Source organism: Perca flavescens, chromosome 21 (genome assembly GCF_004354835.1).
Source record: "Perca flavescens isolate YP-PL-M2 chromosome 21, PFLA_1.0, whole genome shotgun sequence".
NCBI lineage: Eukaryota > Metazoa > Chordata > Actinopteri > Perciformes > Percidae > Perca > Perca flavescens.
In genome coordinates, this window is record NC_041351.1 from 12348206 (window position 1) to 12373609 (window position 25404).

At 39.9% G+C, this 25404-nt stretch overlaps 4 protein-coding genes and 1 long non-coding RNA gene across 14 annotated transcripts; 4 read left to right on the top strand and 1 right to left on the bottom strand.

Moving 5' to 3' along the window:
- Positions 1-876: 876 nt before the first annotated feature.
- LOC114547768 (sphingomyelin synthase-related protein 1) lies at positions 877-23833 on the bottom strand. Of its 8 annotated transcripts, XM_028567152.1 has the most exons (10): positions 23744-23831; positions 21896-21991; positions 20760-20856; positions 10235-10348; positions 9893-9999; positions 4253-4828; positions 2891-2986; positions 2666-2783; positions 2430-2580; positions 877-1880 (listed from the first exon to the last, which is right to left on the bottom strand). In XM_028567152.1, the coding sequence occupies exons 3-10, from the start codon at positions 20799-20801 to the stop codon at positions 1576-1578; spliced, it is 1509 nt and encodes a 502-aa protein (XP_028422953.1). In that variant the 5' UTR covers positions 20802-20856; positions 21896-21991; positions 23744-23831; the 3' UTR covers positions 877-1575. The 8 variants fall into 8 exon arrangements, with proteins under 8 accessions (XP_028422953.1, XP_028422954.1, XP_028422951.1 ...); XM_028567153.1 differs by lacking the exon at positions 21896-21991 and having other exon boundaries at positions 9893-9987; positions 23744-23833; XM_028567150.1 differs by lacking the exon at positions 21896-21991 and having other exon boundaries at positions 23744-23833.
- Positions 6170-7693, top strand: LOC114547770 (dual specificity protein phosphatase 13). The gene is made up of 3 exons (XM_028567160.1): positions 6170-6436; positions 6542-6759; positions 6906-7693. The coding sequence occupies exons 1-3, from the start codon at positions 6186-6188 to the stop codon at positions 7097-7099; spliced, it is 663 nt and encodes a 220-aa protein (XP_028422961.1). The 5' UTR covers positions 6170-6185; the 3' UTR covers positions 7100-7693.
- On the top strand, positions 9127-10220 carry LOC114547772 (uncharacterized). The gene is made up of 3 exons (XR_003691267.1): positions 9127-9218; positions 9599-9641; positions 10173-10220. It is a non-coding gene; the product is annotated as an uncharacterized LOC114547772 (long non-coding RNA).
- On the top strand, positions 10380-17928 carry LOC114547771 (dual specificity phosphatase DUPD1). 3 transcript variants are annotated; one of them, XM_028567163.1, is made up of 5 exons: positions 12494-14103; positions 14305-14413; positions 14776-14960; positions 16480-16700; positions 17437-17928. In XM_028567163.1, exons 3-5 carry the CDS (start codon positions 14806-14808, stop codon positions 17661-17663), a joined length of 603 nt encoding a protein of 200 aa, XP_028422964.1. In that variant the 5' UTR covers positions 12494-14103; positions 14305-14413; positions 14776-14805; the 3' UTR covers positions 17664-17928. The 3 variants fall into 3 exon arrangements, with proteins under 3 accessions (XP_028422963.1, XP_028422964.1, XP_028422965.1); XM_028567162.1 differs by lacking the exons at positions 12494-14103; positions 14305-14413 and adding an exon at positions 10380-12487 and having other exon boundaries at positions 17437-17927; XM_028567164.1 differs by having other exon boundaries at positions 12494-14413.
- Positions 22652-25334, top strand: dusp29 (dual specificity phosphatase 29). Its single transcript, XM_028567159.1, has 4 exons — positions 22652-22846; positions 22956-23175; positions 23256-23479; positions 24538-25334. The coding sequence occupies exons 1-4, from the start codon at positions 22810-22812 to the stop codon at positions 24750-24752; spliced, it is 696 nt and encodes a 231-aa protein (XP_028422960.1). The 5' UTR covers positions 22652-22809; the 3' UTR covers positions 24753-25334.
- The last annotated feature ends 70 nt before the right edge of the window (positions 25335-25404 follow it).

The following is a 25404-nucleotide window of genomic DNA, read 5'->3' on the forward strand; positions in this document are numbered from 1 at the left end:
AGGTAATTGGCAATTGGAATTATATTTAAGACAGCTGGAAATAAATCTTTGATTCCATGTGTTTGGCTGATAATGAAATTATCATACTTTACTGTATCCTTCAATGAGCCATGAATTAACTCTACATTCAACATTTAGTAACATTGTCAACATGTAATTATTGTTTCAAGGAATGAAAGACTTTCAAACAATGGCAAAGAAGTAACACCTGTTTCTCAACATGATGAACATTTTGCTATATAGAAAAAAGCAAGTGTAATGTAGATCTTTACATATTGCTTTAAAAGGAACACGCCGACTTATTGGGAATTTAGCTTATTCACCATAACCCCCAGAGTAAGACAAGTCGATACATACCCTTCTCATCTCCGTGCGTGCTGTAACGCTGTCTGACGCTCCCAGCATTAGCTTAGCCCAGCACAGATCCTGCAGGTAACTGGTTCCAACTAGCCTACTGCTCCGAATTGTGACAAAAGTGACAAAATAACGCCAACATGTTCCTATTTACATGTTGTGATTTGTATAGTCACAGCATGTACAAAAAACAACGTAACATGAGACACAGCCATCTTCTAACAGTAAATAAACTGTTTACAGGCTTGCTGCGAGCATATCACTCCACCCAAGTACTATATTCTTCCGCCTGAGAATATAGTTCCCGGTTTGTTTACAGTTAGAAGACGGCTGTGTCTCATGTTACGTTGTTTTTTGTACACGCTGTGACTCTATAAATCACAACATGTAAATAGGAACATGTTGACGTTATTTTGTCACTTATTCGGAGCAGTAGGATTGCTGGAACCATTCACCTGCATGTTCTGTGCTGGCCTGATGCCGCTGGAGCCGTCAGACAGCATTACAGCACACACGGAGATGAGAAGGGTATGTATCGACTTGTCTAACTCTGGGGGTTAGCTAAATTCCCAATAAGTCGGCGTGTTCCTTTAATAGTGGTCTATAGAGTAATGTTTTGATAAATTACAAAGTGGGAGGTGAGCCAAAGCTTTCAGTCAAGAATCCAGATTCATAACACTGAAATGAATAGGTATTTTAACTGCACAGAAAATGGCAAACTGCTGCGAAGGATTACGGACACTGCTGCCTGAGAATTTTTCGATGTGGCTTCCTTTTATCATGTGCTATCCAAATATACTCTAACAAACATATAAGTAAGTCTTTAAGTTGAGAGGTACTGAAAAATGCAGTTAATGCTACATAAAATGATATCCCTTTAGAGGACAAATAAACAACCAATAAATGAGACACATCTCCACTGTGTTCACTTTTCAAATCAAGCAAAGAGTGTTAATGGGGCTTCTAAAAAACTCTGCAGTGTTTTGTGGATTTTGTTTAATCCGCCTAAAAAATGGTGGCAGGGGAGGCAGGTTTGAAGACAAGCCCAGGAATATAAGAAGGTATGGCTCTGTGTATCCCATCAGGCCTCGGTGCTAACAGGATCACAACAGTAGTCTTTGTTGATGAAGATATCACACACTGCCTCAGTTGGCAACTTGACAAAGCAGACTAAAACAGCACAGGCTAAGACGTGTCTGACAGTACCGCTGCTGCTGTTCATTATCCAATAAGCCTCCTCATCACAGCAGGTCTAGAGAGAGGCCAACTGTACTCGTTGGGGACGGGCCCGTTGACATTGCTCTCAAAGAAGGAGAACATGGGGAACCAGATGCGAGCTCGTCGACTCTGCTGGTAGGCCCGGGTGTTGGCTAGAGTGTGGTAGTACAAGAAGAGTCTGGTAGTGATGTAGAACGCTATGAAGACGTCAATCGAGTAGTGTTCATGTGCAGCCAAAATGAAGAAGATGCCGAAGAGATTCAAGACCCAGGACAACGTGTGAATGAAGTTCCAGCTTCGTGGGGTGTCTGTTTGTGAAATAAGAAGAAAGAACAGTTGAAGATACATTGAACAAATTAGCTTTTTTCTGTTATCGTTTGGAGTTTTTACTACACCATCCAGAAATCTATCATTTCCTTAGGTGACTATTTCTGTCCAGGTCAGACCGAGGAAGGCTATTTTTTTTATTGTTATTCTATTTCAGTTGTAATGCCAAAGAAGGACAGTGGATGGCAACAAAGGGACAATGTTCCCAAATACGGCTACATTTTTTCCTTCCTCTACATGAGTCTTCCTCATGATTTAGTACCTCAACCTTCTGATGTCACAGCTTTTAATAACAGCTCATAATTTATCATAATGTTCATGAATGCATCTGGACAGACTTAAAAGCTACTCACACGGGGCGCCTGGATAGCTCACCTAGTAGAGCCAGCACCCCATGTACAAAGGCTCAATCCTGTGCTGCATGTCATTCCCCCCCTCTCTCCCCTTCCACATCTTCAGCGGTCCTGTATGATAAAGGCCTAAAATGCCCCAAAAATAACCCTAAAAATAAAGAAAAAAAAGCTACTCACACTCTGTGACAAAGAAGTTGAGCAAGGTAATGACCACAGTGTGGCCGCTGAACATGTAGTCACCACATGTATGCACTCCTGTCAGGGTCATCCCAAAACCGCTCCAGATGGCCACAGCTCGCTGCAGTTTGGCCCACATGTCACCATACATCTAGAGGGGGAGAATAAGTACTGTGATCTTGTAAAGAGGCAGAGATGTAGCGTTTAAGACACACGGAAAACAAATGATGTGTTACCTTTCCTGAGCATTGCAGGTGCTGTCCTGGCACAGACAGGGAGGTGACAAACATGGTGATACAGCGCAGCATGAACACCGTCCCCATGAGGCTGCACATGCGCCGCAAAAGGATAGACCTACAAGGCGTGAGACAAAGTTAACGTCCATAGCATTGGTTTAAGGGACACACTGTAGGTATCCGACAACCCAATCCCTGCGGTGACAACACTGTACTCTACTGTACCTGTGTTTATGAAGCAGCAGAACCAGCAACCAGATATTACAGAGGATCACTCCACATGCTTCTGCCATGGCAAAGGCCCATGGTATTCTAGGCACACTGTTGAACAGAGAAAAAAAAAAAAGAGAGATTGATGCTTTTTATCAATAAAAAACTCCAAACATTCTCTGGTCCAATTTCTTAAAAGTGAGGATTTGCTGCTTTTATCTGTTGTGTATCCTTGTATGTTGAATATCTTTGGGTTTTGGACAGTTGGTTGAACAAAACAAGCAATTTGATGGGGTTTTCTATTTTATAAAGTAAACCATCCAAAATTGAGACAATCAACAATGAAGTCATAAGATAAATATTGAATTAACTCCTTAGACTCTGTCCTAAAAATACCCTTGTAACATATTTTGGGTTAAAATACTACAGTTAAGGCTTACATATTTCAAACAGCTTCTACTTTCTATGTTTAAAGTTTCATGACTGAGATTAGATAACAAAATATGGACTGTAATATCACTAAATTAACAGAAAAGCTGTAACTTGCTTCTTCATGTTTTATCGTGCCAAAAAAAAAAAACACAAATCAGCTCTCTCAATAAACATGAAAAGACATTCCATGAAAAGCTCAAAGCTGGTCATAAGCAACGGGTCACACTACAAAGTAGGTCACTTTAAAAACCACTGAAAGGTCTCTTTGAACCAAAAACCCATCAGGAATATGTGAGGACAATAATAGAAACATGCTACAAGGAAGTAGGGCAATTATAATGTCCACCATCTGGTGTGAAAGTCTAACAAATAATCTGTGATCAATATACTCAGGGATCAAAATGTACTTTTTCATCCACCAGCCAAATGGCTAGTAGTTTTTCAAATTTTATCAGCCACTCAATAGATTATATTTTACCAGCATTTGGCGGTTAGATGGTGCTGATTTCATATTTATTATACATATTTTATTTTGATATATATACTATGTATGTAGGTTGTAAATTGTATTCTACACTTGTATATACATGTACATTCTATTCATTCCTCGAAGTATTTTTTTCAGTAGGTGTTCTGGTATTTTTTTGTGATCTTATTTTATCTATTTCTTTTTTAATCTTATTTATTATTTCTAGTATATTTCTTGTATTTTCTGTCTGTGTGTGAGTGAGTGTGTCCTTGTCCTTGTAACTTGCTGCTGTAACACAGTAATTTCCCAGTTTGGGATTAATAAAGTCCATCTATCTGTCTGTCTATCTATATATCGATTTTGAATGTATGGCATTTCAAAGCTGCCAAATGTTTTTGTTGTTTTTTGATGGCTGACCAGTGCCCCAGGTCAGACAAAATAAGGCTTAAAGAGTGTCTTAGTTGTCACACACCCACCTGTCTAGGAATATATCTGGCAGCGGAGGGTATGTTCGCATGTCAGGCACCCTCTCATGCACTATAACCATGACGAAGGACGTGAACCCAAACACAAATACCACATAGATGGTGCTTAGCACTGTCTTCCAGTACTCTGGATCCAGGCGCCTCGTCTGCAGCTTGTACTTCCCATTAGTGTACTGGTGATACTCCTCTCCCACTGGTGCGGTGTCAGTGCTGTCACAGTCTCTGCCTGACTCTCCATTACACAGCCAGTCCAAACTGCCTCCGGTGCCTGTGGGAGAGCCATCAAAGGGAAGACCCAGCTCCTCCAACACATCAATGTTCTGTTTCTGTAGTTTGCGGATGGACACCATCAGCCGCTTGATGTCCCCCAGCACCTTGAGCTCCAGAGGTGGTGAGCGGAGGTCATACTCGCTGAGGGCGAGCAGGCTGGTGCCATCCAGTCGGTGCTTGTTGCATAGCAAGTCCACATAGTCACAGAAGCCCTCTTCCCTCAGCCACTTGGCAACATGCTTGGGCGTCCAGCGACGGACACTCAGTTGGGTCATTGCCTTTTCCTCACTCTGAAGGCTGGAGAAAAGAACATTAACATTTCAACTCAAACAACTGAGCTCTCCATTACTGTCAATATCAGTTCCTTATTGACTTCCTTACCAATAAACAAAGGAATCTTAAGGAGTAAGCAGTAAGCACTATTAGGCACCATTTACTTTCACTGCATCAGCAATACTAAAATACAAACCAAGCAACACTGCCACATAGACAGCAATGCCTGAGCTACAAAGGCAAGTTGAACATTCACAACTTGAGCAATATGAGGCAATCAGTGCCAAGAATGTGCTAAGATAAGTTTGCACACACCCTAAAAATGTAGGTGAAGGAGCATACATGTTGACTTTTGCAATAGTTATAGATAAGGACTTGTTGGCTATTATCCCCAATATTATTATAGCCGACACTATCCTACACACTAAAAGGAATAATCCTCGTCTAAGCTTAACTTCAGTGTCCCTGGAAACACACCCCGTCTCTAAAGTCTTTACCAAGGATTACCAAGATATCCATACAATGTTAGCATCTCTACCTGCTGAGTGATTACATGATAGGATGGCTTGTATGGTTTAGAGAACAGCTATAACTCAGTAACTTTGTCCAGTAAAAACCATCCACTTCATCTGCATTAACCCACATCACTGGCAGTGGCTATCAATAAGGTGGGGCCAGGAGCTAATTCTACGAACAGAACTATCAATATCTTGTAACGTCAACGTTAAGATAACTAGCCGACCACATGGTTGACGTTGATGTAACCACAAGCATGCCTCAGGTAGACATGAAACCAAGCGAAAGCCTCCTCTGTTTTATCACAGCAACTCTCCCCCGGCATGCTAACGTTAATTAAAGTCTAGTTAGCTAACGTTAGCTAGCAAGCTATGAGCTATCGTGATCAATGCGTGTGCCTTAACGCTCACTCACCCGGACTGAGATGTGACAGAAGACGACACGGAAACGTATTTATTTAGCTAACTAGCTAAATGGCATCTTACAATAATCTGGAGAAATCGTATTTGCTTATGTTGCAATAACACGGGCTTGTTGGAAATCATTTCGCCCTGGCTTCGTTAGCACTGTTGACAACACAAGGCGGTAATTTCCAGAGTAGCTGCGCACGTAAAATTGGACACACGGGGCTCCAGCTGAGCAACAGTGACACCTACTGGTGAAAAGAGTCCACTGCAGAGTCTTTAATTCTACATTCTTGAACTTATTATGATCAAAGAAATTACGTCTTTGTGAAATAAAAGAAAGGCCACAAAATACCACATGTATATATAAAAGATTTAGAGGCGTGAGCTTGGACAAAATTTAGATTATGGGTCACTGATTTAATTTTAGACCAAGGACACCTGTCCTTGTCAATACCAACATGGTTATAGTAAAGCCTCAACAGAAGTTGAAAAATAAATGTTGGAGGAAAAAGTCATACAAATGGGTAGTTTCAGAGTTATGTAAGCAACTACAAAGATTCATCCAGTCATCTATGAACAATCTACCGGAAAGTAAAGCAGTTTCTCCTGCCACTCCATCTGTCAAAGACTTGGTGAAGGTTTTGTATGGAGGAAAAAGATTTGGTAATCATGTGAATGAAGTTTGGCCTAACCTATTCATCGGTGACATGTAAGTATTTGACATTGCTCTTGACAGCTTATAAAATAAAAGGATATTTAGATTGTTTCCTTCTAATGTGTTTCTTGTTACAATTCCTGTTTCCTTTGTCAACAGGTCAGTGGCCAATGATCGCTACAGTCTGTGGAAGCTGGGAATCACTCATGTTCTGAATGTAGCTCATGGGAGCACGCACTGTCAGGGGAGTCATGACTTCTATGGCTCCACTGTGGATTATTATGGAGTGCCTGCAGATGACTCACCGTACTTTGACCTCTCTCGCTACTTCTTTCCCTCTGCTGAGTATATTCAGAGTGCACTTGACATGGCTGGTGGTAAATACCCATCGTGTTGCTTTATTGTCACTTACTTTTTTTTTAATCTCAGGTCTCAATGCAAGTCACTCATCTTATCCGGAATAAAATCCCAGTATCACCTCATGCTTTAGGTTCATTATAATCTTTTTCTCCTTCTTCACCAGCTCGGGTTTTAGTCCACTGTGCAGTTGGAGTGAGCAGGTCCGCCTCCCTCGTCCTAGCCTACCTAATGATCCACCAGCATTACACCCTGCTAGAGGCTATCAATAAGGTCAAAGAGCACAGATGGATTTTCCCAAACAAAGGGTTTCTCAAACAGCTTCGTGCTTTGGATATGAAACTACGCAAGACATCATGAGTAATCCTCTGCACCTCAAAAATAGATTTTTTTTTTAAATTACTGAACCTCAAAAGCCCATTTCCCTCAAGATGAATGAAGAATTCATCGTCTGCCAGTGGAGGGAGTTAATGTACTTTTGACTGTAATCAGTTTGTTTCAAGAATGGTATTGAATCTATTGACCCGGGTGCTGTGTTTAATGTGACTCATGCTGCCTGTTCACAGGATATTGACCCTTATATTAGTAGGAAATCATTACACCTTACCCTTAGAATCCATTTTAAGACTCAGAATCCAGAATTTGTTTTATGTTGAAGGAAATTTACATCCACTGTGATGTGTTGTGTATTCACTTTAAAACAACATGAAGACTCGAAAGATGGTTATAACACTGGCTAATTTAGTTGTAAGCAGAGTTAAGTACATTTCAAATGTGGAAATTTTGTGATTTATTCTTAATTCTCAAAAAAAAATCCTTATTTTGTTGCCTTCTCTAAACTTTCTTAGATGTGTTGAGTTGCACTAGGGTAGAATTTGTACTCATGACCTCAATATTTATAAAATCACTGCCACGGTCCCACCATCAGCTTCTTAAAAACCATAAAACCCCTTATCAGTGTATGCGTGTTCAATGGTCTTATGTTGTGCACAATTTTTATTGTCAAGGATTTAACTGCCAAGACAATCTCAGCTGCTTTTCGCACTGTTCACATGCTGAGCAACATTTACAATAACTGCAATTGTTCCTGCAAATGTCTTTTGTTTTCCTGCATTTTACAGTGTCAGTAGTGTAGTGTAGTGTCAGTATTGTCCTCTTAATTTCTGTCTTGTGGTTCCAGTGGTAGACTGGATTTTGGACAATTTTATGTTATGGAGTCAAATGCTGGAAACATTTTACGGTTTCTGAGAACATACAGTAGGTCTTTGAAACCTGACAATCTGCCTTGGCAGGAAGTTGACTATATAACATGAGAGAATTTAGATTCCAATGGTCTCTTCTTACATCTTGTAAATCAGATGGAGAGAAAGTGTGGAAATTATTGAATATTTCTAATAAATGCGTGGATAACAGCTTGTCTAATACACTGTGTATGCACAGTATCAACTGAGCCTCTTCACACACAGGAACACACACAATTAAACTTGCATCTCACCAGAATCACATTCACCAGCAGGAATGGATTTTATTTTTATGTACATACTGTATCAGGTGGGATTTGGTCCAACCACACAAACACTGTAGATACATCAATGAGCAGATGCAGCAATCAATCAATAAATGTCTCCAGGTCAAAATGACTGTAGACATCTATTGACTTTTTGTATACAACAGCAGTAGTTTTTTTTTACAAAACATCATTGCACCACATTATACATACATGTTCATGACCCTGAATGAAGAGAGGTCCATACATTTCAAGGCTTAAAAGAGAGGTCAATTATGTTTTTCTTCTATTTAAAAGCTGGAATGGGTGAAACTGACCTGCCACATAATAGGAGGGTTAAAAGAGACACTCGAAGCAGTGTTTATGTCATGTGCAGCCAGCGGCAAAGCTTAATTTTTTCCCTCTTGAGCTGATTTGCTTTCACACAATATTTATTTCAGAGCAGTAAACTAGCTGCATTAAGCTGTTGCAGTATTTCTGTTCCATAAATGCTGCATTAAAGTGGACTTTCTGTCATCCAGTATAAGCAATGCACTTAAACATTTTGTCCATAATTGCATCCAATTATCACTGCATTATGAAATTATTCTTTGTTTGAGGCTTATTAAATTAGAGTCCCACAGCAGTGTGAAAAGCAGAGCTCGGGCTGCTCTGTTTGTTGTTCTGCCCTCTGCACGAGTAAGACTACACGCTAGGTTAAGCACTAAATTGGGTAACTGTTCAGTGACCGCAGATAAACACCTGTTCGTACAGATCATCCTGAGCCAGAGTGGACGGGAACTGCTTTGATACAGCAAACATTTGGACCAGCAATCGATCCAAGACGGGGGTTTTAGGACCTAAAATGTCAGACTTGAAAGACAAGAGAAAAGAATATCTAAGTGTGAAGGATCTGCAGAAGGTTTTGGACTCGTGCAAACTACATCTCAGTCAAGTTGATGAGGTCTGGCCAAACATATACATAGGGAATGTGTAAGTATACATTTCATTTCAGACTTAAGGAGTTGGCCTCACAAGGAAATGTGAAACCTGTTACTTGTAAATGAATTAAACTGTTGTTGTCATCTTTTATATAACTCCTGCACATGATTGTGTTTTTATGGTACAAAAACATTGTGCTGTAATGCTTAGTGTTCACAGAAGTCTTGAACCTCTTTCTGTCTCTTTGTCTTGCTAGGGCAGTAGCCCAAAACAAGACCGCTTTGCAGAAATTAGGTATAACTCATGTATTAAACGCTGCTCACTCCAAGCGAGGCAGCATAGGGAACCAAAGCTTTTATGGCAACGGCTTTGTGTATTGTGGCATTCCAGCAGATGACTCAACACACTTTGATCTGGATGTTTACTTCCAGCCTGCAGCTGATTTCATTCATAAAGCTCTGAAGGCACCTGATGGTAAGACTCTTGTTTTTCACATGAATTGTCTTATGCATGCATAGTGACTAATTGCTGTAAAAAATATGTTAGTTTTTTTTTTAATTCCTGCACATCACATCTTTTATTTCACTCCATAAGTCCTTAATAAACCAATCCACTCAAATTCTCCCATCATACCGTCCTTTCAATGTCACTTGTTACCACAATGTAACACGCTTGTAATGGTATGTCAGAGTATTTTCAGCCAGTAGTAGTAATAAGGGTCTTACCTTGCAGAATTTAAGTCTATAATGTGACAATGGCTCCTTTCAAAGAAGCTTTCAAGCGGAGGACGAGTTGGATTAAAGAGACAGTCGGGCCCAGCCTGCAAAGGGACCTTAAATGAACAAAGGCAATGAATTGTAGGCACTATTTTTAGCTCACAGCAGAAAAAAAGAAAGGCCAAAGTGTGAGACGGGTAGTCATGTATGATATTAATAAGACAGAGGCCTCTCACTAATCCTTCCTTCACACCACCCCTCTCTCTCCCTCATCTTGTCTGTTCTTCAGGGAAGGTTCTGGTGCACTGCATCATGGGAATGAGCCGGTCATCGACCTTGGTGTTAGCGTACCTCATGATCTACCATCACCTCACGCTCAAACGGGCTTTGCAGAAATTGATCGAGAAGAGAGCCATCTACCCCAACAGGAATTTCCTGGCTTTGCTGTTGGATCTGGATCTTCAGCTGACAAGAAAAAAGAAAACCTGTCAGATACTGTAATCAAGAGAAGTTTACACTTTTTTAGCCACACAGCAGCGTTATGTCTAGGGATGGTGATGCTGGTCGGTCTGTTGGTCCAGACTGAAATATTTCTAATAGATTGTCATGAAATTTGGTTCAACTAATGAAATGAGATTAACAGTAGGCTAATCTATCATGTTGGCATGTTAAACGTAAAAATAAAAAGAATGGGAAAGCTGCACACATTTAACTACACATAATAACTCAGCCCTCAGTTTTTAATTAACATGTTAAATGTTGACATAACATTAATATAGGCCTACTAAATGTTATCGTAAGGAGAAAATCTGCACACTCATAACTTTTCTTTTTTTAAACTCAGAATCAATGTTTCAGAACATAATGCCGTCTTCTAAATATTAGAAAGTTACGGCGAGTTAAACATTAGCATGTTAACATGCTAACATACTAAGCATTACATACAAAATATTAGCAATTTAAAATGCTAATGTTGGCATGCTGACATGGTATTGTAAATATTAGATAGCAACAACATGTAAGCTAGTTGTTAAAACATGATGACAGTTAACACGCTAACATGTCAGCATTCAGCTCAGTGCACAGCTGAGCCTACGTACACTTCAAACTGGAAAGAAGTCTCGGAAAATTTGACAACGCAGAAATGTGGCGGTAACATAACATGGCCCAGAGCCGTATACACCTGTTCTCTGGCGCCACCCTGAGGCCAAGCTTTACATTGCTTGCATCACCAGCGGTAAATGAGTTGCAAAGTTGTCTCTCAATTACAATAAAATGTAGTTGTCTGGTTTATAACGAGCTACATAACTTTCTCATGGACCTGCTACCATGGTTAAGGACTTTATTGTTCTTTTGTTTTTTATGTTTTTGGAGGCAGTGATGTTAAAAACAAATAATGTCTTAACAAAAAGACAGTTTGGAAACTTGATGCAACGCAAAGTGAAAACAGAGACAAGACTGAACAATGAATGCTAATGATTCGATTGAGCTTTTATGACTTTATTTATGTCTTTCAGTTACCTCTCATTCTTGTAAGATTTAATTTTCTTCAGCACTTCACTTTATTTACAGCCGAATGGACCAAATTTCTTACGGAAAAAATGTGTTTACAAAGCATCAGTTTTTTTGTAAACTCTGTAGACGACTCAGAAAAGATTCATGTTTCTGCAATTCAACATTCAAACTAAAAATGGGAATCAATCCACAGCATCCGTCTATTTAACAAGACCAACTCATCAGTGTTCACAGAATGAAATTCCTTTGGTGTATTTGTCAAGCTAGTTGAGCTGATCATCACTGTACATCAAAAGGTTTGATTGTCCAAAAAGGTTTACACATGCATCTATAGTAGTTTGACAGCAATGGTTCCTATTTGTTATAATTCATTATCGCTCAACTTCACTGTATCACACATGTAGCACAAACTGAATTATATATTGCATATTTGTATTGTTGGAGTCAGATGTTCAATTTCAAATGGTTTCATTTATGGATATTTCATTTAGATACATGAAAAATAATATTAAATTTGGACGCATTGCAAAGAAACATAAAAATATATCTAATGTATAAGATACGTATTGTTTGTACTTATGTTCATCTTTCTTGTGTAATTCTTTTTGACATGCTACTTTTATGCTTTAGCCAAGACTTTGTCCACATCACAGTTTTAACTGTAAACCTTATATCAGTTTTTCTGTTTTATTTACTTTATATGCGGATCATTTATAAATGATCCAAATATATAGTAAAAGAGAGCAGAAACTCCTGACGTGACCAAATGCCCAGGTGTAAATTTTAACACATTTCACTGTAGAGAAGAATCTCAGTAGCGACTGTGTCAGATTTAAGCTTAGCAGCACTGATCTAATTCTGTTGCTATTGAAAAAGCTGTGTCCTATCCTCCCTCGTCTGCTGGTAGCTCGGGTAACCTTAAAGGAATGCAGAAGATGATGCCAGAATTATTTTGGGCTGAGATTCAGATGTTAAAATAGCAAAAAAGGTTGCAGGGTAGATTACCAAGGAGAACGCAGACAGTTGTGCTGTCGACCCACATGTAGCTCTTTTACAGAGAGACCTTGAAAAGCAACGTTTCCAGCCAAGGCAAGTGTCTGCTAACAATATGTTGTTACGGATTTGTTGCAGATAGAAGTCCATGTTGGAAAATATTGATTAGACTTTACAATGTATGGATTTAAAGTACTTATACCTTTGTTTGCAGGGTAAACATGTTTATACTGTAAAGCACTTTAATAAATGAGGATGTACTGTGACGATACTGCATTGCCTTATGGTTTTACCACACTTTCTTCTTTTATTCATTTGCTCACAAATCTAAGGCTAAAGAGGGAAGTGTAATTCATTAAAACACCAAGAAGAAGCCCGGAGGAGAAAAAAAAAGGCATTTTTATTTGCCCTCCATATTAACCGTGGGCACTATTCCCATACATAGCGTCTTTAATTACACAGAAGTAGAGCAGGAAGGACAGGTTAGCCTAAGGGGGGAGGCTATGAAAGCAGCGCTGCAGCTCAACATGTGCACCAGGGAAATCAGTTCTCTGCCCCGACTGTGGGAGGAAGGGAAGGGTTGTACTTATAGATCAATGAGGAGAAAGAAGAGCTTCCAGGTATACCGGGCACATGTTGTACTTGTGCAAAGACACAATTTTACTCTGCCTTCAAGACTCACACATATGCATGGAGTATATGCTGGGTCAGATGCAGCTTTTCTTGCATACAACGACACACATTCAACATGCACATGCAGACAGAGCCATCATGATGTTTGAGTGCACCTCCATATGTCCTGGCAGCTTAACAAGAGGTCAGTAAAACAGACTTGTTTGTTGAACGACTTATCCCTGTGGACACGACAATAAGTCTCCAAACCCTGAGTGCCACATTATGTTTCCACACACCAGCAGAATGCAAATAAGAAGCTGTTAGGAGTTGTTGGCAGGTGGACCCAAAGGCAGCACACAGAACAGGAAGCAAATCAAATATTACAGGTTAATTGCAGGAGTTACTAAAGCAGGAGATGACAGGTCAAGGTAAGTGAATGGCTGGAGAACGGCAAGGGGAAGCAGAGCGAATGAGTTGGCAGGCGAGCAAACAGGATTCCTGGAGGACAGTGAACAAACAAGCATTAGTAGAGGTAACAAATGCCTAATTTCCACTGAATGGTAAATCCACTGAAAATGGCATGTTTGTACAGGATGTCGCGTGTTGCGTTCGTGACAGTTCTCTCTGACCAATCAGCGGTCTGCAGTGCTTCAACTCCACCTTGTAGTATTGGCTCAGCTCGCTTGGAACCTCGAAGGAAGTGGTACCAAAAGTACCAGGTACTATCCACAACTTTTGCTAATTAACCAGAACAGAGCAAGTCGAGTTGAGTAGAGCCATGCCCTCCCACGCAGCGGAAATCCGAGTAGAATCTACTAGGCGTCTGAGCGTAGCTACCAGACTGGAATAACAATCTGGCGATGAGTGGAAGGAAAGCCAGGGTTGATTTGGGTTGATGAGCCAATTGTAGCCAGGTGTGTGGTGAGCAGAGAGCCATTAGAGGCGATAAGCTGATTGGTTAACGGCAGGACAGGAACGAGACTCGCACACAGAAGTCGTGACAGAAGCTGAGCTGCCAACAATTTCCTGCACAGGTTGGAGCTGCCTGCAGAAAATGAAAAGCTGTTTTCTGTATCTCTGGAGATAAATAAACCTACGTAAGTGCTACTGAACTACTGAACTAAAATAATAAGAGCATCATAAGGTCATCTGACAATTATAAGTTCTTGTGGTCCTTTGCTGCATGAAGTGCTTTAATTGGCATAATTATAGTCTATATTTAAAAGGTGATAGGCCTGTATACCTGATGTTCTAATTAACCATCCTCATTGTAATCCCACATTTTATTTCTCTTTCAGTGTTGCCTCTCTATTGAATATAGCCTATTAGAAGTCAGCATCCAAAGGAGTATCAAATGATGTCTCAAACTGTACCCACATTTCCTTTCTTAAACTGTAGAAGAGTGAGGTAAAGAAAAACATTTCTGATGCTTTTGATGACCTATCAGCTTCTCGGTGTGGTCCCAATTCCATAGTAATGACCAGTTCTGTTGGTTCAACAACCCCGCTGATTATTAAAGCAACACTAAATAACTTTTCCCGCTTCGGTCCCCCTTCAGGTTGGAAGCGGAATTGTCCATTACATTACATTGTCCAGTTCATTCAAACTACAGATCCGCTACCCGATCTGGCCAACTTGCATAATGTGATGTAATGAACAATTCCGCTTCCAACCTGTAGGGGGACCGAAGCAGGACAAGTTCTTTAGTGTTGCTTTAAACTCCCAATTAAACTTTGTTAGAATATCATATGTGGTACTTTATGCGACAGGTTGTAAAAGCAGAAGTGGAGCATCCAGACATGCCCAGAGGCCTCAGCTGCTTGGCGAGCCCTGAGGGGGCAGACGGCAGGTATGAGACCCCCCCGGCTTCAGAGCTCCAGAGGCTAATGTGGACAAAGAAAGGGACCAGCAACCATCTGGATATGGTTCAGCCCAGGATCTACATTGGAGACATGTGAGACCAGGCATACTAATAAAGGATATACAAAGTGTCACCAATGTAAGGGTAACAAAACTATTAATTGTAAAAGCAGCACCAATATTTTATATTAACAAATATACTTGTACATAAAATGTGTTTTTAGTGATGAACTCACATAGAATTGCCACCTGACTCATTTCAGGGTCTGTTTGTGTATCTCACTACTTGTTTCCTAACAAGTACGCAATATTGACTTAAAGGTGCTCTAAGAATGTCATGAATACGCATTGTGGAAGTAGCCTATGAAGTAGGCTACTTCATAGGCTTATGAAGTAGCCTACGTGCTAATGCTGCTGCAGCGATGGCTCAACCAGCTCCTTATTGTCGGTTATTGGCTGGAACACTTTGTGTTTGTTATGGTTTGTGGGGCAGGTTGGCGCAGTTTGTTTTTGTTGCCGTTTGTAGAGTCTGAGCGGTCTTCAGAGACCGCGTTTTTTTACAGTGTGTTCAGGGGACAGGCAGCTGGCGGATAGTGAGGAGATGTTTGCTGTATGTGACGAAAAATGTTATAGCCTAAAAAATGCGTCACATCACTTAGAGCACCTTTAAGGTTATATGTCAGTGTTTACAGTTTGTTTCTGCTGGCCCCTAGTGGGGAAACAAGTCATTTCAGGTTCTATAAAAAAAAACAATAAAACATCTCATTCTTCATTAAGAAGTTAGTAGCTAAACAGTACTTTTGGGTTGCCAGCTTTTGAACCCATGTGTAAATGAAGGACCTCATTTATTAATTTTATGTCAGACAAATATGCTAAACATCTGCATGTTACCGTGCTAACCGTTTGCAACATTAACATGCTAACATAAACCTTAGCCATACGCTTAACATTAGCACATTATTAAACTGCTACTTTTACACAAATTAGCTATAGATGGAGGATTAACACATGAACATTCTCACAAGCCAACATGCCAAATATATATATTTTTTATTTGTTTTTACAGAAGGTACAGAGTAGGTGCATCCAACAGTTACAGTTTAATTTGCACAGGTTTAGACATCCGTCTCTGGGATTTCTGTTACCACACAAATATGATTGTTGGTGTTTAAAGTACAGAAACATTAATAAAAATAAGATAGCAAATAATTATTTTTCAAGAAACATTATCTCCATTGCCCCAGATAATCCACAGACCTCGCTGCTAGTTTTTAACTATTTCTTTGGGGGAAAGTTTTTTCAAGCCACTATTTATATATTTATGTATTAATTCTTTTATTGTTATTGTTATTTGGGTGAACAGAGCAAGCTACTATGTTACACCAACCAAAAGGTTTCATAACTTAGATGTGGGTCCACAACTTGGCAACACAAACAGTTTATTAATAATATATAAAGCATTAGTAAATGTTTTATTTATCATGAATATGACACATTTTAAATCATTTATAAGCATTTCTTATTGCACAATGGTCATATGTATGCTTGGAAATGATGAACCCTTCTTTCACTTCTCTGCCCTGAGAGATAACTATGCTTTTTTTCCCCTTTAGGTATGCAGCCAAAGACAAGAGGACACTCCAGGCTCACCACATCACCCATGTACTTAACGCTGCTGATGGGAAGTTCAACGTGAACACGGGCCCCAGCTTCTACCGTGACACCCAAATCACTTATCATGGAGTGGAAGCTTTTGACATGCCATCCTTTAACTTGAGTCCCTTCTTTTACCCAGCAGCCAATTTTATCAAGAACGCTTTGAGCTTGCCCACAGGTGAGGAGCTCTCACTGGGCTCAAGGCATTTCTTAACATTTTCACACATTAACTTGGGGGAGACAAATTTTTTTCTGCAAGCCAAAGTACAGAAATGTGTCAGTCAATTCCCATTACAGCAGCCCCCAGTTGTATCAGTCATTAAAATGCAAATCCAACACTAAACATAATATCAAGCTAATATCTTTCCCCCACGGTAATCTTCTCATAAACTCAGACCTTGGCCAGGAAAATTGTTTTTAAATGGATTGCCCTGGTAATTTGTAAGCAACACTTTTATTGGACATGGAAATTACACAATTATGTTTGTGGCCTGTGTCTGCCTGGCCTTTTATACAAAGTAAAGTCAGTATCTGACATGACAGTAATAAGATGAGGGCTCCTTATTCACATGCTGGCTGATCTGGGGCTCCAGTGTGTGGCGGGGCCTACAGTAATCCCCAGCAGAAATACACAGACGCCAAGACAGTTCAATTACGCGCTCCCCTGCACCCTAATCCTCACGCCGGATAAGGAACTAGGGATTAACGTGTGTAGAAACATTTGTTGCAACATTGTTGAAAACTTTTAGTCAGGAGTTTGAAGTACTCCTCTCTGTGATGTTTTTAATCCACAGAGTAACAAATTAGACAGCTAGAATAAAGTCATTGCATGGTTGTAATTATGGACATGGAGCTTGTAGAGGATGGCTGAGCTCTAGACTGAGCAGGAAGTGATGTTGAGTTTTGTTTGGCAGGTAAAGTGTTTGTCCATTGTGCGATGGGTCTCAGCCGCTCGTCCACCTTGGTTCTGGCCTACTTGATGATCTACGAGAACATGACACTGGTGGACGCCATCAAAGCTGTCAGCGCCAACAGGAACATCTCACCTAACAATGGTTTCCTGGAGCAGCTCAGAGAGCTGGACATGAAGCTGCACTGCCAGGGATCATCCAGGAGCTGGAGTGCCAACGGGCAGACTTGAGATAAAATCCATCCGTCGATAAATTTGGATTATACTGTTGAGTTTGTAGTAGATATTCCAGCGAAGATATGAATGTTAAAATATGCTTTTATTGCCTTTTCTTTGTAGACAAATTTCATTTTTTTTGTGAAGAAATGAAAGTGACTTAAATTACATTAAAGGCTTTTTATTGTAATAAACTACGATTTAAAGATCAAAACCAACAGTGACTACAGTGGCCAGGTTGGCTCAGTTGGTAGAGCAGGCGCACACGTACACAGAGGTTTATGCCTCGATGCAGAGGTCCAGGGTTTGAGTCCGACCTGTGACAATTTCCTGCATGTCTTCCCCCTCTCCCTCCCCTTTCTCACCTAGCTGTCCTGTCTGTAAAAAGGTGGAAAAAAAGCCCCAAAAAAATTCTTTAAAACAAACAGTAACTTTATCCTAAAAAAGAAGAATGTTGTCTGTGTAGACATAGCTCCATTATTCTCCAAAGACTAATAAAAGAGTCATGAAGTTACACTGGGTGACATTAAAAGGAAGAGCAACTACTAAACTACTGTTAACTGCTGTTTCAAAAGAATGAACCTCAACATTGAACTCTTTGTCAACGAAAACATATTAGGAAATGTGCTCATTGGCTTTTTTTTTTGCTAGGAGATAGTTGAGAAGATTGATACCACTCTCATTTCGGTATGCTAAATATGCTAAGCTAGAGCCAGGAGAGCTTATTTAGCATAATGACTGGAAGCAGGGGAACACAGCTATCCTGGCCCCTCTTAATCTCACTAATTATTAGCATGTTATACTTAAATTAAAAAAATATTTTAATTTGTACAGAAACATGAGAGTGGTGTCGTTCTTTTCATTAACTCTCAGAGAGAAAGCATAAAACATTTTCGTTAAAAAAAAAAAAAAAAAAACTAACTAAAAAAAATTATAAATTCTATAATTCTATGGCAAAATTGGCAAACTCCATCTGCTGATGAAGATCATATGATGGAAAGCTCCAAAACAGCCACTAAAGGGAGCTTGAGTTGAGATTGTCAACAACCACTGTAGTGGCTCTCAGCAGTGTAAACGGTAAACTGTGTCACCGAGCATGCTCGGTGATGTTTGTCTGACTCTGAGCTTCTCTCCAGAAATGAAAAATGCAGTCCATCATAATGAGGAAATATGTCACCAAATAGTAGTTATAATAGTTTTCGGATAATAATATGAGGCAGTGGCTAAATAAATGAAAATATAAATATAACACCAGCATTATCCTTTAAATTCTCTAAAATGAGGTACACGTTGATGTGGTTTGAACTGACGCAACGTGGCAACTTCCTCACCATGTTAAATCACTTACAATATTACAACTGTAAACACTGCTGTGGTTCTGAAGTTAAAGTTGTCACAACAAAAGCAACCTGGCTTCTGCCACAGTCATCTGAGGAATAAATAGTCTCTGGCATCTTCAGCTGTCTCGTTCCACCGGGGCTCAGCCTCTAAACAACACGGATACTCTGCTCCGATGGAAAACAGAGCAAGCTGCACCAAAGAGGTTAGAGTTTACCGTGGTTCCTTTCCAAATGCCTACAGGAAGAAAAACTAGCACGACAGCGGAAATAACTTCTCAAATTTTTCATCCGGGAACATCATGTAGCCTATTTGGGGAAATTATCAAACCGTTATCTAAGTGTTGAGCCAAATATAATGAGTGATAATTATACAAACAACACTAAAGTGAAAGATGCAGACATGAGCCCAGAGGAGGAGCCAGCGTATCAGACACCACCCACCTGCGATCTGCTCAGCCTTCTGCTAAGGAACAGACACCCCACTGGAGCTGTCAACGAGGTTTGGCCCAACCTCTACATTGGAGACGTGTAAGTAACATTCTCACTTCAGGGCCCCTCTGCAATATGGTGATCTGATTGTGAAACTGTTGCTGCAAACAAGTCCTGTATTTGGCCAACTCATGGGACAAATATAAAATCTGTACATTTGAGTCACCAGTGATGCGTTTGCAAACATACGCTTACAGAGCTGGCCACAGGCAAGAAAAATCTCCAAAGGCTACATTCCTTGTCTCGTTGCTTGTGTCATTTACAATGCTACAGCTCAGCATAAAACCATGTTAATGGATCTGGGAATAACACGTGGTGGATGCTGCAGATGGTCCCCAGCACATTGACACTGGGCCACGTTTCTACAAAGACACCAACATACAGTATCATGGAGTAGAAGCACCGGACTGTAAAGATTTTGACTTGAGCCCATTCTTCACTGAGACGGCTGATTTTATTCATGGTGCCCTGAGTCAGAAAGGTACATTTCATCCATTTGAGCCACAGAAAAATATTGTGGTAAAAAAATGTGACAAGACACATCGTCAAGCTGAAAATCTAATATTACAACTAAATCTTAAAAATGATGACCCAAAAATGCAGAATTTGTTTGCAATATATATAAAATACCAGAGGGGCTAAATAAATATTAAACTGCTGCATGGCAACTTGTACAAGAAAAATGTCCCTCTCCAAAAAAAATAAGTGTAAAGGTGTTTAAAAAAAATGGGCGTTCATGACCAACTGAGGTGTTTGGCAACTCCAGAGTTCACACATTTACTCTTTATCTTCATCAAGGCATTCTCATCTAGGATTTGTTTTTTGTTTTTTTACTTAGTTTTATGTGGACAAAGATCTGCTTTTTCATTGAAGAGAATCTATTTTTTGCATTTTGCACCAAAATCTATAAGAAAAACTATTTCAAAATCTTATGAATGAAGCAACCTGACACTTATGTGAGATTTGTTTCCACATTTTACACCTGTACAGTCAGTTTGTTTTCATCCCAACTTTGTTATTTTGAGAATATTAAACCATGAGCTGACTGTCTTGGCACACCCCTACGTTAGGAAAATAAAAATAAAAACAAAAAGTCTTATATCACATTCTGATGGTTATGTAGCTATGAGCATCAGTATGCATGCTTTATATAGACACAGCTGACAATTGAAGTGAATCTGTCTCTTGTCCTTTTAGGTAAGGTGCTCGTCCACTGGGCACGAGGAATCAGCCGCTCAGCAACTTTAGCACTGGCCTTCCTCATGATCAGAGAAAGACTTACCATCGTAGAGGCTGTGGAGGCTGTTCGCAGGCACAGAAACATTCTTCCAAATGTTGGATTTATGAATCAACTCTGTCACCTGGACTCTTCCTTGGCCCTGCAGAGGAAAACAACACAACATCAAGGAGTGGAGAAGTAGAGCATCGGAAGAGATTTTCTTTCAACAAGGAATTTTGTATCTGTTCAATACAACAACAAAAATCACATATTTTTTTTACATTACAGCTAAACATTTTTAAAATATGACTGCTTTGTTTTGGATTTGTTTATGTATTTGGGTTTATGTATTTTTCTACCTTCTAGGCAGCAATTGGTTTCCAATAATTTACATACATGAAAATCAGTTGGCACCATTAGCACACTTTGTGTAATCCATCATATTGCAGTCACATTTTCATTGCATTATAATGCAATATTAGTGCAGGTTCAATACAGAGGTCTGCACTGTATTACATCATAACAATACAAACAAAAAAAAGAGCCTGTTAAAGAGAACTGTACTTGGACTTGACCGGACTTGTCCGACTTGCAAACAAAAATGAGGACTTGAGACTTGACTTGTACTTTGCTGAAAGACCTGAGACTAGCTCTTGCCTCAAATTGCTTAAGACACAACTTGAGACTTGACCAGAGACTTGCTGTGATAGAGCTTAGACTCTCAAATGATTTGTGACTTGACTAGGAATTGTCTCCAATGACTTGATACAGAAAAAAAGTCAAGTCTGTTGTGAACTGGTTTTCATATTTTACAGGATGTTTTGAAACCGATGGCTGTCCGCAGTGTCAGGAAAAATACATCAAATAAATCTAGAACTGTAAGGCATGCATTTAAAAACAGTCAGCACGAATGTAAAGTATACATGAATTGTAGTCAAGGAGCTGAAATATAAGGAAACAATGGTACGGTCACATATACAGCACAATCAATATCATAGAGGCCATTAAAACAAATGTAGCACAACTGCCAAAACCCTGCTGTTCTTGAACAACACAACAGTGTGTGCCTATAAATAAACAATGCTCCACTTATATATTCATATTTCTCAAAATACCGTGTCTTAACTGCTGCAATCCAGTATTGTACAGTTAAAACTGTGATGTCTAAAGAGGCTTGATACAAGATGATAAAAATATACCAGCATGGTTCGGAGTGTGTATACAGATTCAGGTCAGACTTTGAAAAGAGATGAAACGCTGAAGCCATCTTAATAAGAGATGCTCTCCAGAGCACACTGGGAGAAAGAGAGAGAGAGAGAAATGCTGTCAAAATAAAAGGAATTGGATATCACAGGTTTAATGATTTCACTGTCAGAATGAATGATGGCAGAGTATGAAGATATGAGGGAAAAATAAAAGAGTCTGATGGTGTGAAAACTCTGTCTGACATGTTAGCAGCTTCATCCAGCCATTCTGCAATACAGTCATCATCACACTCTCACTTTGGGGGCTCGCATTTAGATCACTGAATGGACCATGCATATCATATAACGGGGAATCAAAGATATGTGCCATCCTGTGAAAAACCTCATCTGTCTAACAGTCTGACACATTTCAGTTCTCATTCGGCCCCAAGAGGCTCCAGAAAATGCACCTTTAAGGGGTGTTGTGAGGCAGCGCATAACACATTTTCTCCCAGCTTCTGAAGATATGCAGAAAGGCTAAAGGAAACTGACACAATTTCAAGAAGTCGCTCATACGGCTGAGCAAAAGCTTAGAGTGTCCTGTTCACTCCAGTGAATATGGGTATCCTTTGGCAAGTGCAAAGTTTGGGTAAGCACAGCTTCCTGCCAGCAGCGGAGATTAAAGTTGTGTGTTTAGAAGTGGATGGCAGGGACTGGTTGGGTGGAAGTTTTCCCCACAGGCACGGAACGTGGCAGCTAAGGTCATGGGCCCGCCACATCACAACCCTAAAAATATCCTCTGCACTTGATTCCCGTCACAGAGCGGTTATACAATCTGAGCCCTCACTTGAGCCTGCCAGAATTAAACCTTACCATTTTCTGCCTTTACGGACTGCTTCACAACAAGCTGCCAGAATGAGGAAAACAACATGTCCAAGCAGGAAAACGAAGGACTTCAATCTCTTGGTGAGTGGTATTGGGTGCATGGGGAAAACAAAGCTGTATTTTTTCTTGATTGCAGAGGGAGAAAAATGGAAGGGAAAAAAAGCAAGTGTGGTATTTTTCCCCCCTTAAGCTAATAAATCATATGTGAAAGGAAGCCACAGCGAGAAAATGGCTTCTCACAAGTCAAAGACTGGCACCAAGATAAATGTTACAAAGGCAGCAGAGGAATTCAGTCCAGTGGATGAATATGTCACACCTGGAGGCTATGAGCTGGAGAAAATCCTAAACCATGGGAGTGTGGTTTACACACATGTCAACGAGGTCTGGCCTAACGTCTACATCGGGGATGAGTAAGTAAAACAAGTAGTAATATTCTAAACTGAATAACATAATGGAGGATTAAAACAATATTCACTCCGGCTTCTTGCAGGCAGACTGCAAAGGACAAGTATAATCTGAAGAAATTGGGGATTACGCACATCTTGAATGCAGCAGAGGGGACGTGGAACAACGTGGACACCGGAGCTGGTTACTACACTGACATGGACGTCGTCTACTACGGCGTGGTAGCAGAAGACGTCACAACATTTAACCTTAGCCAGTATTTCTTCTCTGCTGCCCGGTTTATAGAAGAAACATTGAGCAACCCTAAGAGTAAGACAACAAATAGTTAAAGCCAGTAACGTTAGGGAAATGTGACCCTTAAACATTGGCCCTCTGACCCCCATACCGGATGATGATCGCAGTATACTAGCTAGCTAGCTACTAATGTTAACTTAATTGTTGGAGTTGACATGCCCCTCAAAAGAGCCTTGGTTTTCTGCACCAAATTAACATCTGGTGTAGCTCTTTCTTTGTTAATTAAAGTTAATCTTGAAAACCGCCTGGATAATACATTCTCAACAAACTCCTCCTCACCAGCAGTAACGTTACTGGCGTCTTCCATCATGAACCAACCAACCAGGCTAACTAGCTAGTTTATCGGCGGTGCTAGGCTACGATAACAAAGGAGCCCGCCCATTTAGAGTGAAGATATGATTGGTCCATTAAAACCATAGATTAAAACCCTCTGAAAGCATAAAATTTTCTGTAGGTTGGCACTTTATTTAACCCTTTACATTCCAACGATTGTCAAATTATAAATTGATCAAATAAAAATTACAACTGATGACTTTTTAAATAATGTTTTTGTTATCTTAGGCCCTCTCTAAGGATTCCCCACTGGTTAAAGAGTCATGTCAGCCGTATCACAGAAATATCTAATTTTGATAGTTAGGTTTTAATTAAAAGGCTTTGAGATATTCGTCCATACACATCCACTACCATGTATGAGTATGTAGGCTGATAAAGGGAATTTTGTTTATGGTGCTCAAAGAAAAAATGTTTGAAATTGAATTCACCTTCATTATATTGAGTTGATAGGTGCCTGGGTTTTGAGATATTCACCGTTAAACTTAAGCCACCATCCTTGTATATTGGTATGAAAGGAATTTACAATATTGGAAATGTTTCTATTCTTTGAGGACCTCAAATGAAATTTGGTGGGAGAAATTTCAGTCACGGATATCCTTAAACCAAAACTTTTCGCTTGGTTAGACACCACTAGTGAAGAATATTTTTATGATTTGGGTTAACTTACCCTCTAAATTGAAAACAAAATTAGAAAGAAAATGTGTAACTATTCCCTGAATGTGTGATTCATGTATGTACAGATAAACTGCTGGTGCACTGTGTGATGGGAAGGAGTCGGTCTGCCACACTTTTCCTCGCTTACCTCATGATCTGTGAGAACATGACGGTGGTCGACGCCATTGAGCACGTGAAGAAACGCAGGAGGATCATCCCCAACTGGGGCTTCCTGAAACAGCTGAGAGAGCTGGACATGCAGCTCCTGGAGAAAAGGGAAGAGGGTACAGAGAAGAGCTGATTGTAGCACTCATGGGGCAGGTGGAGGCTCAGATCGAACCTCAGGTCAATGGAGACGAGTTCAAGTCGGGTTTCAAGTAATTTCAACAGACAAGACACAAGTCACAAGTAATCTGAGATCAAAGTCCAAATCAAGTCAGTTCATTGAGGACAAGTCCAAGTCAAGTCTCAAGTACATCAGAGCAAATCCAATCAAGTCAAAAGTAATTTGAGACAAGTCCAAGTTGAGTCTCAAGTCATTTGTGACAAGTTCTAGTCTACCAGTCCGAAATCTCATCAAGTCATCATGGCACAAGTCTAAATACCCAAATTGCAAGTCAAGATGCAAGATTTCAGGTCTCTCAATCCTGTCCATAAAAATAACAGCATTTGAACATTTTCCCTTCAAAGTTCAGTTTACCATGTTTTTTTCATATTAAGTTAGACCAATGTCTTTTAATGCAGAGACCTAATGAGTATTTGTTTTTACTTTTCTTGAATATTATCAAATGTAAGAAGTAAATGTTTGCTTTGAACTTTCATCTCGTCAGGTTTTTAGAGGGTGATATCTCAGGTAAATAAAGTCTCAGAGCAGTCAAGTCCATGTCAAGTTTCCTTTAGCACTTATTTTTATTTTAAAATACTTTTCTGCAGAGAAAACAGCTGCCTGGATT

Excerpts from the sequence above, each read along its gene's own strand:
- dusp29 (XM_028567159.1), top strand. The coding sequence starts at position 22,810 with ATGTCCAAGCAGGAAAACGAAGGACTTCAATCTCTTG. Across the intron at positions 23,176-23,255 it reads AACGTCTACATCGGGGATGA|GCAGACTGCAAAGGACAAGT; the intron begins GTAAGTAAAACA and ends GGCTTCTTGCAG. Across the intron at positions 23,480-24,537 it reads AACATTGAGCAACCCTAAGA|ATAAACTGCTGGTGCACTGT; the intron begins GTAAGACAACAA and ends ATGTATGTACAG.
- LOC114547768 (XM_028567150.1), bottom strand. The coding sequence starts at position 20,801 with ATGTTTCTGTGCCTGCGAACAGCCTCCACAGCCTCTACGATG. Across the intron at positions 4,829-9,892 it reads ATAGACTTAAATTCTGCAAG|CCTTCAGAGTGAGGAAAAGG; the intron begins GTAAGACCCTTA and ends TCTTTTCTCCAG. Across the intron at positions 2,784-2,890 it reads CTGCTGCTTCATAAACACAG|GTCTATCCTTTTGCGGCGCA; the intron begins GTACAGTAGAGT and ends CACGCCTTGTAG.
- LOC114547770 (XM_028567160.1), top strand. The coding sequence starts at position 6,186 with ATGGTTATAGTAAAGCCTCAACAGAAGTTGAAAAATAAATGTTGGAGG. Across the intron at positions 6,437-6,541 it reads AACCTATTCATCGGTGACAT|GTCAGTGGCCAATGATCGCT; the intron begins GTAAGTATTTGA and ends CTTTGTCAACAG. Across the intron at positions 6,760-6,905 it reads TGCACTTGACATGGCTGGTG|CTCGGGTTTTAGTCCACTGT; the intron begins GTAAATACCCAT and ends CTTCTTCACCAG.
- LOC114547771 (XM_028567162.1), top strand. The coding sequence starts at position 14,806 with ATGCCCAGAGGCCTCAGCTGCTTGGCGAGCCCTGAGGGGGCAGACGGC. Across the intron at positions 14,961-16,479 it reads AGGATCTACATTGGAGACAT|GTATGCAGCCAAAGACAAGA; the intron begins GTGAGACCAGGC and ends TTTCCCCTTTAG. Across the intron at positions 16,701-17,436 it reads CGCTTTGAGCTTGCCCACAG|GTAAAGTGTTTGTCCATTGT; the intron begins GTGAGGAGCTCT and ends TTTGTTTGGCAG.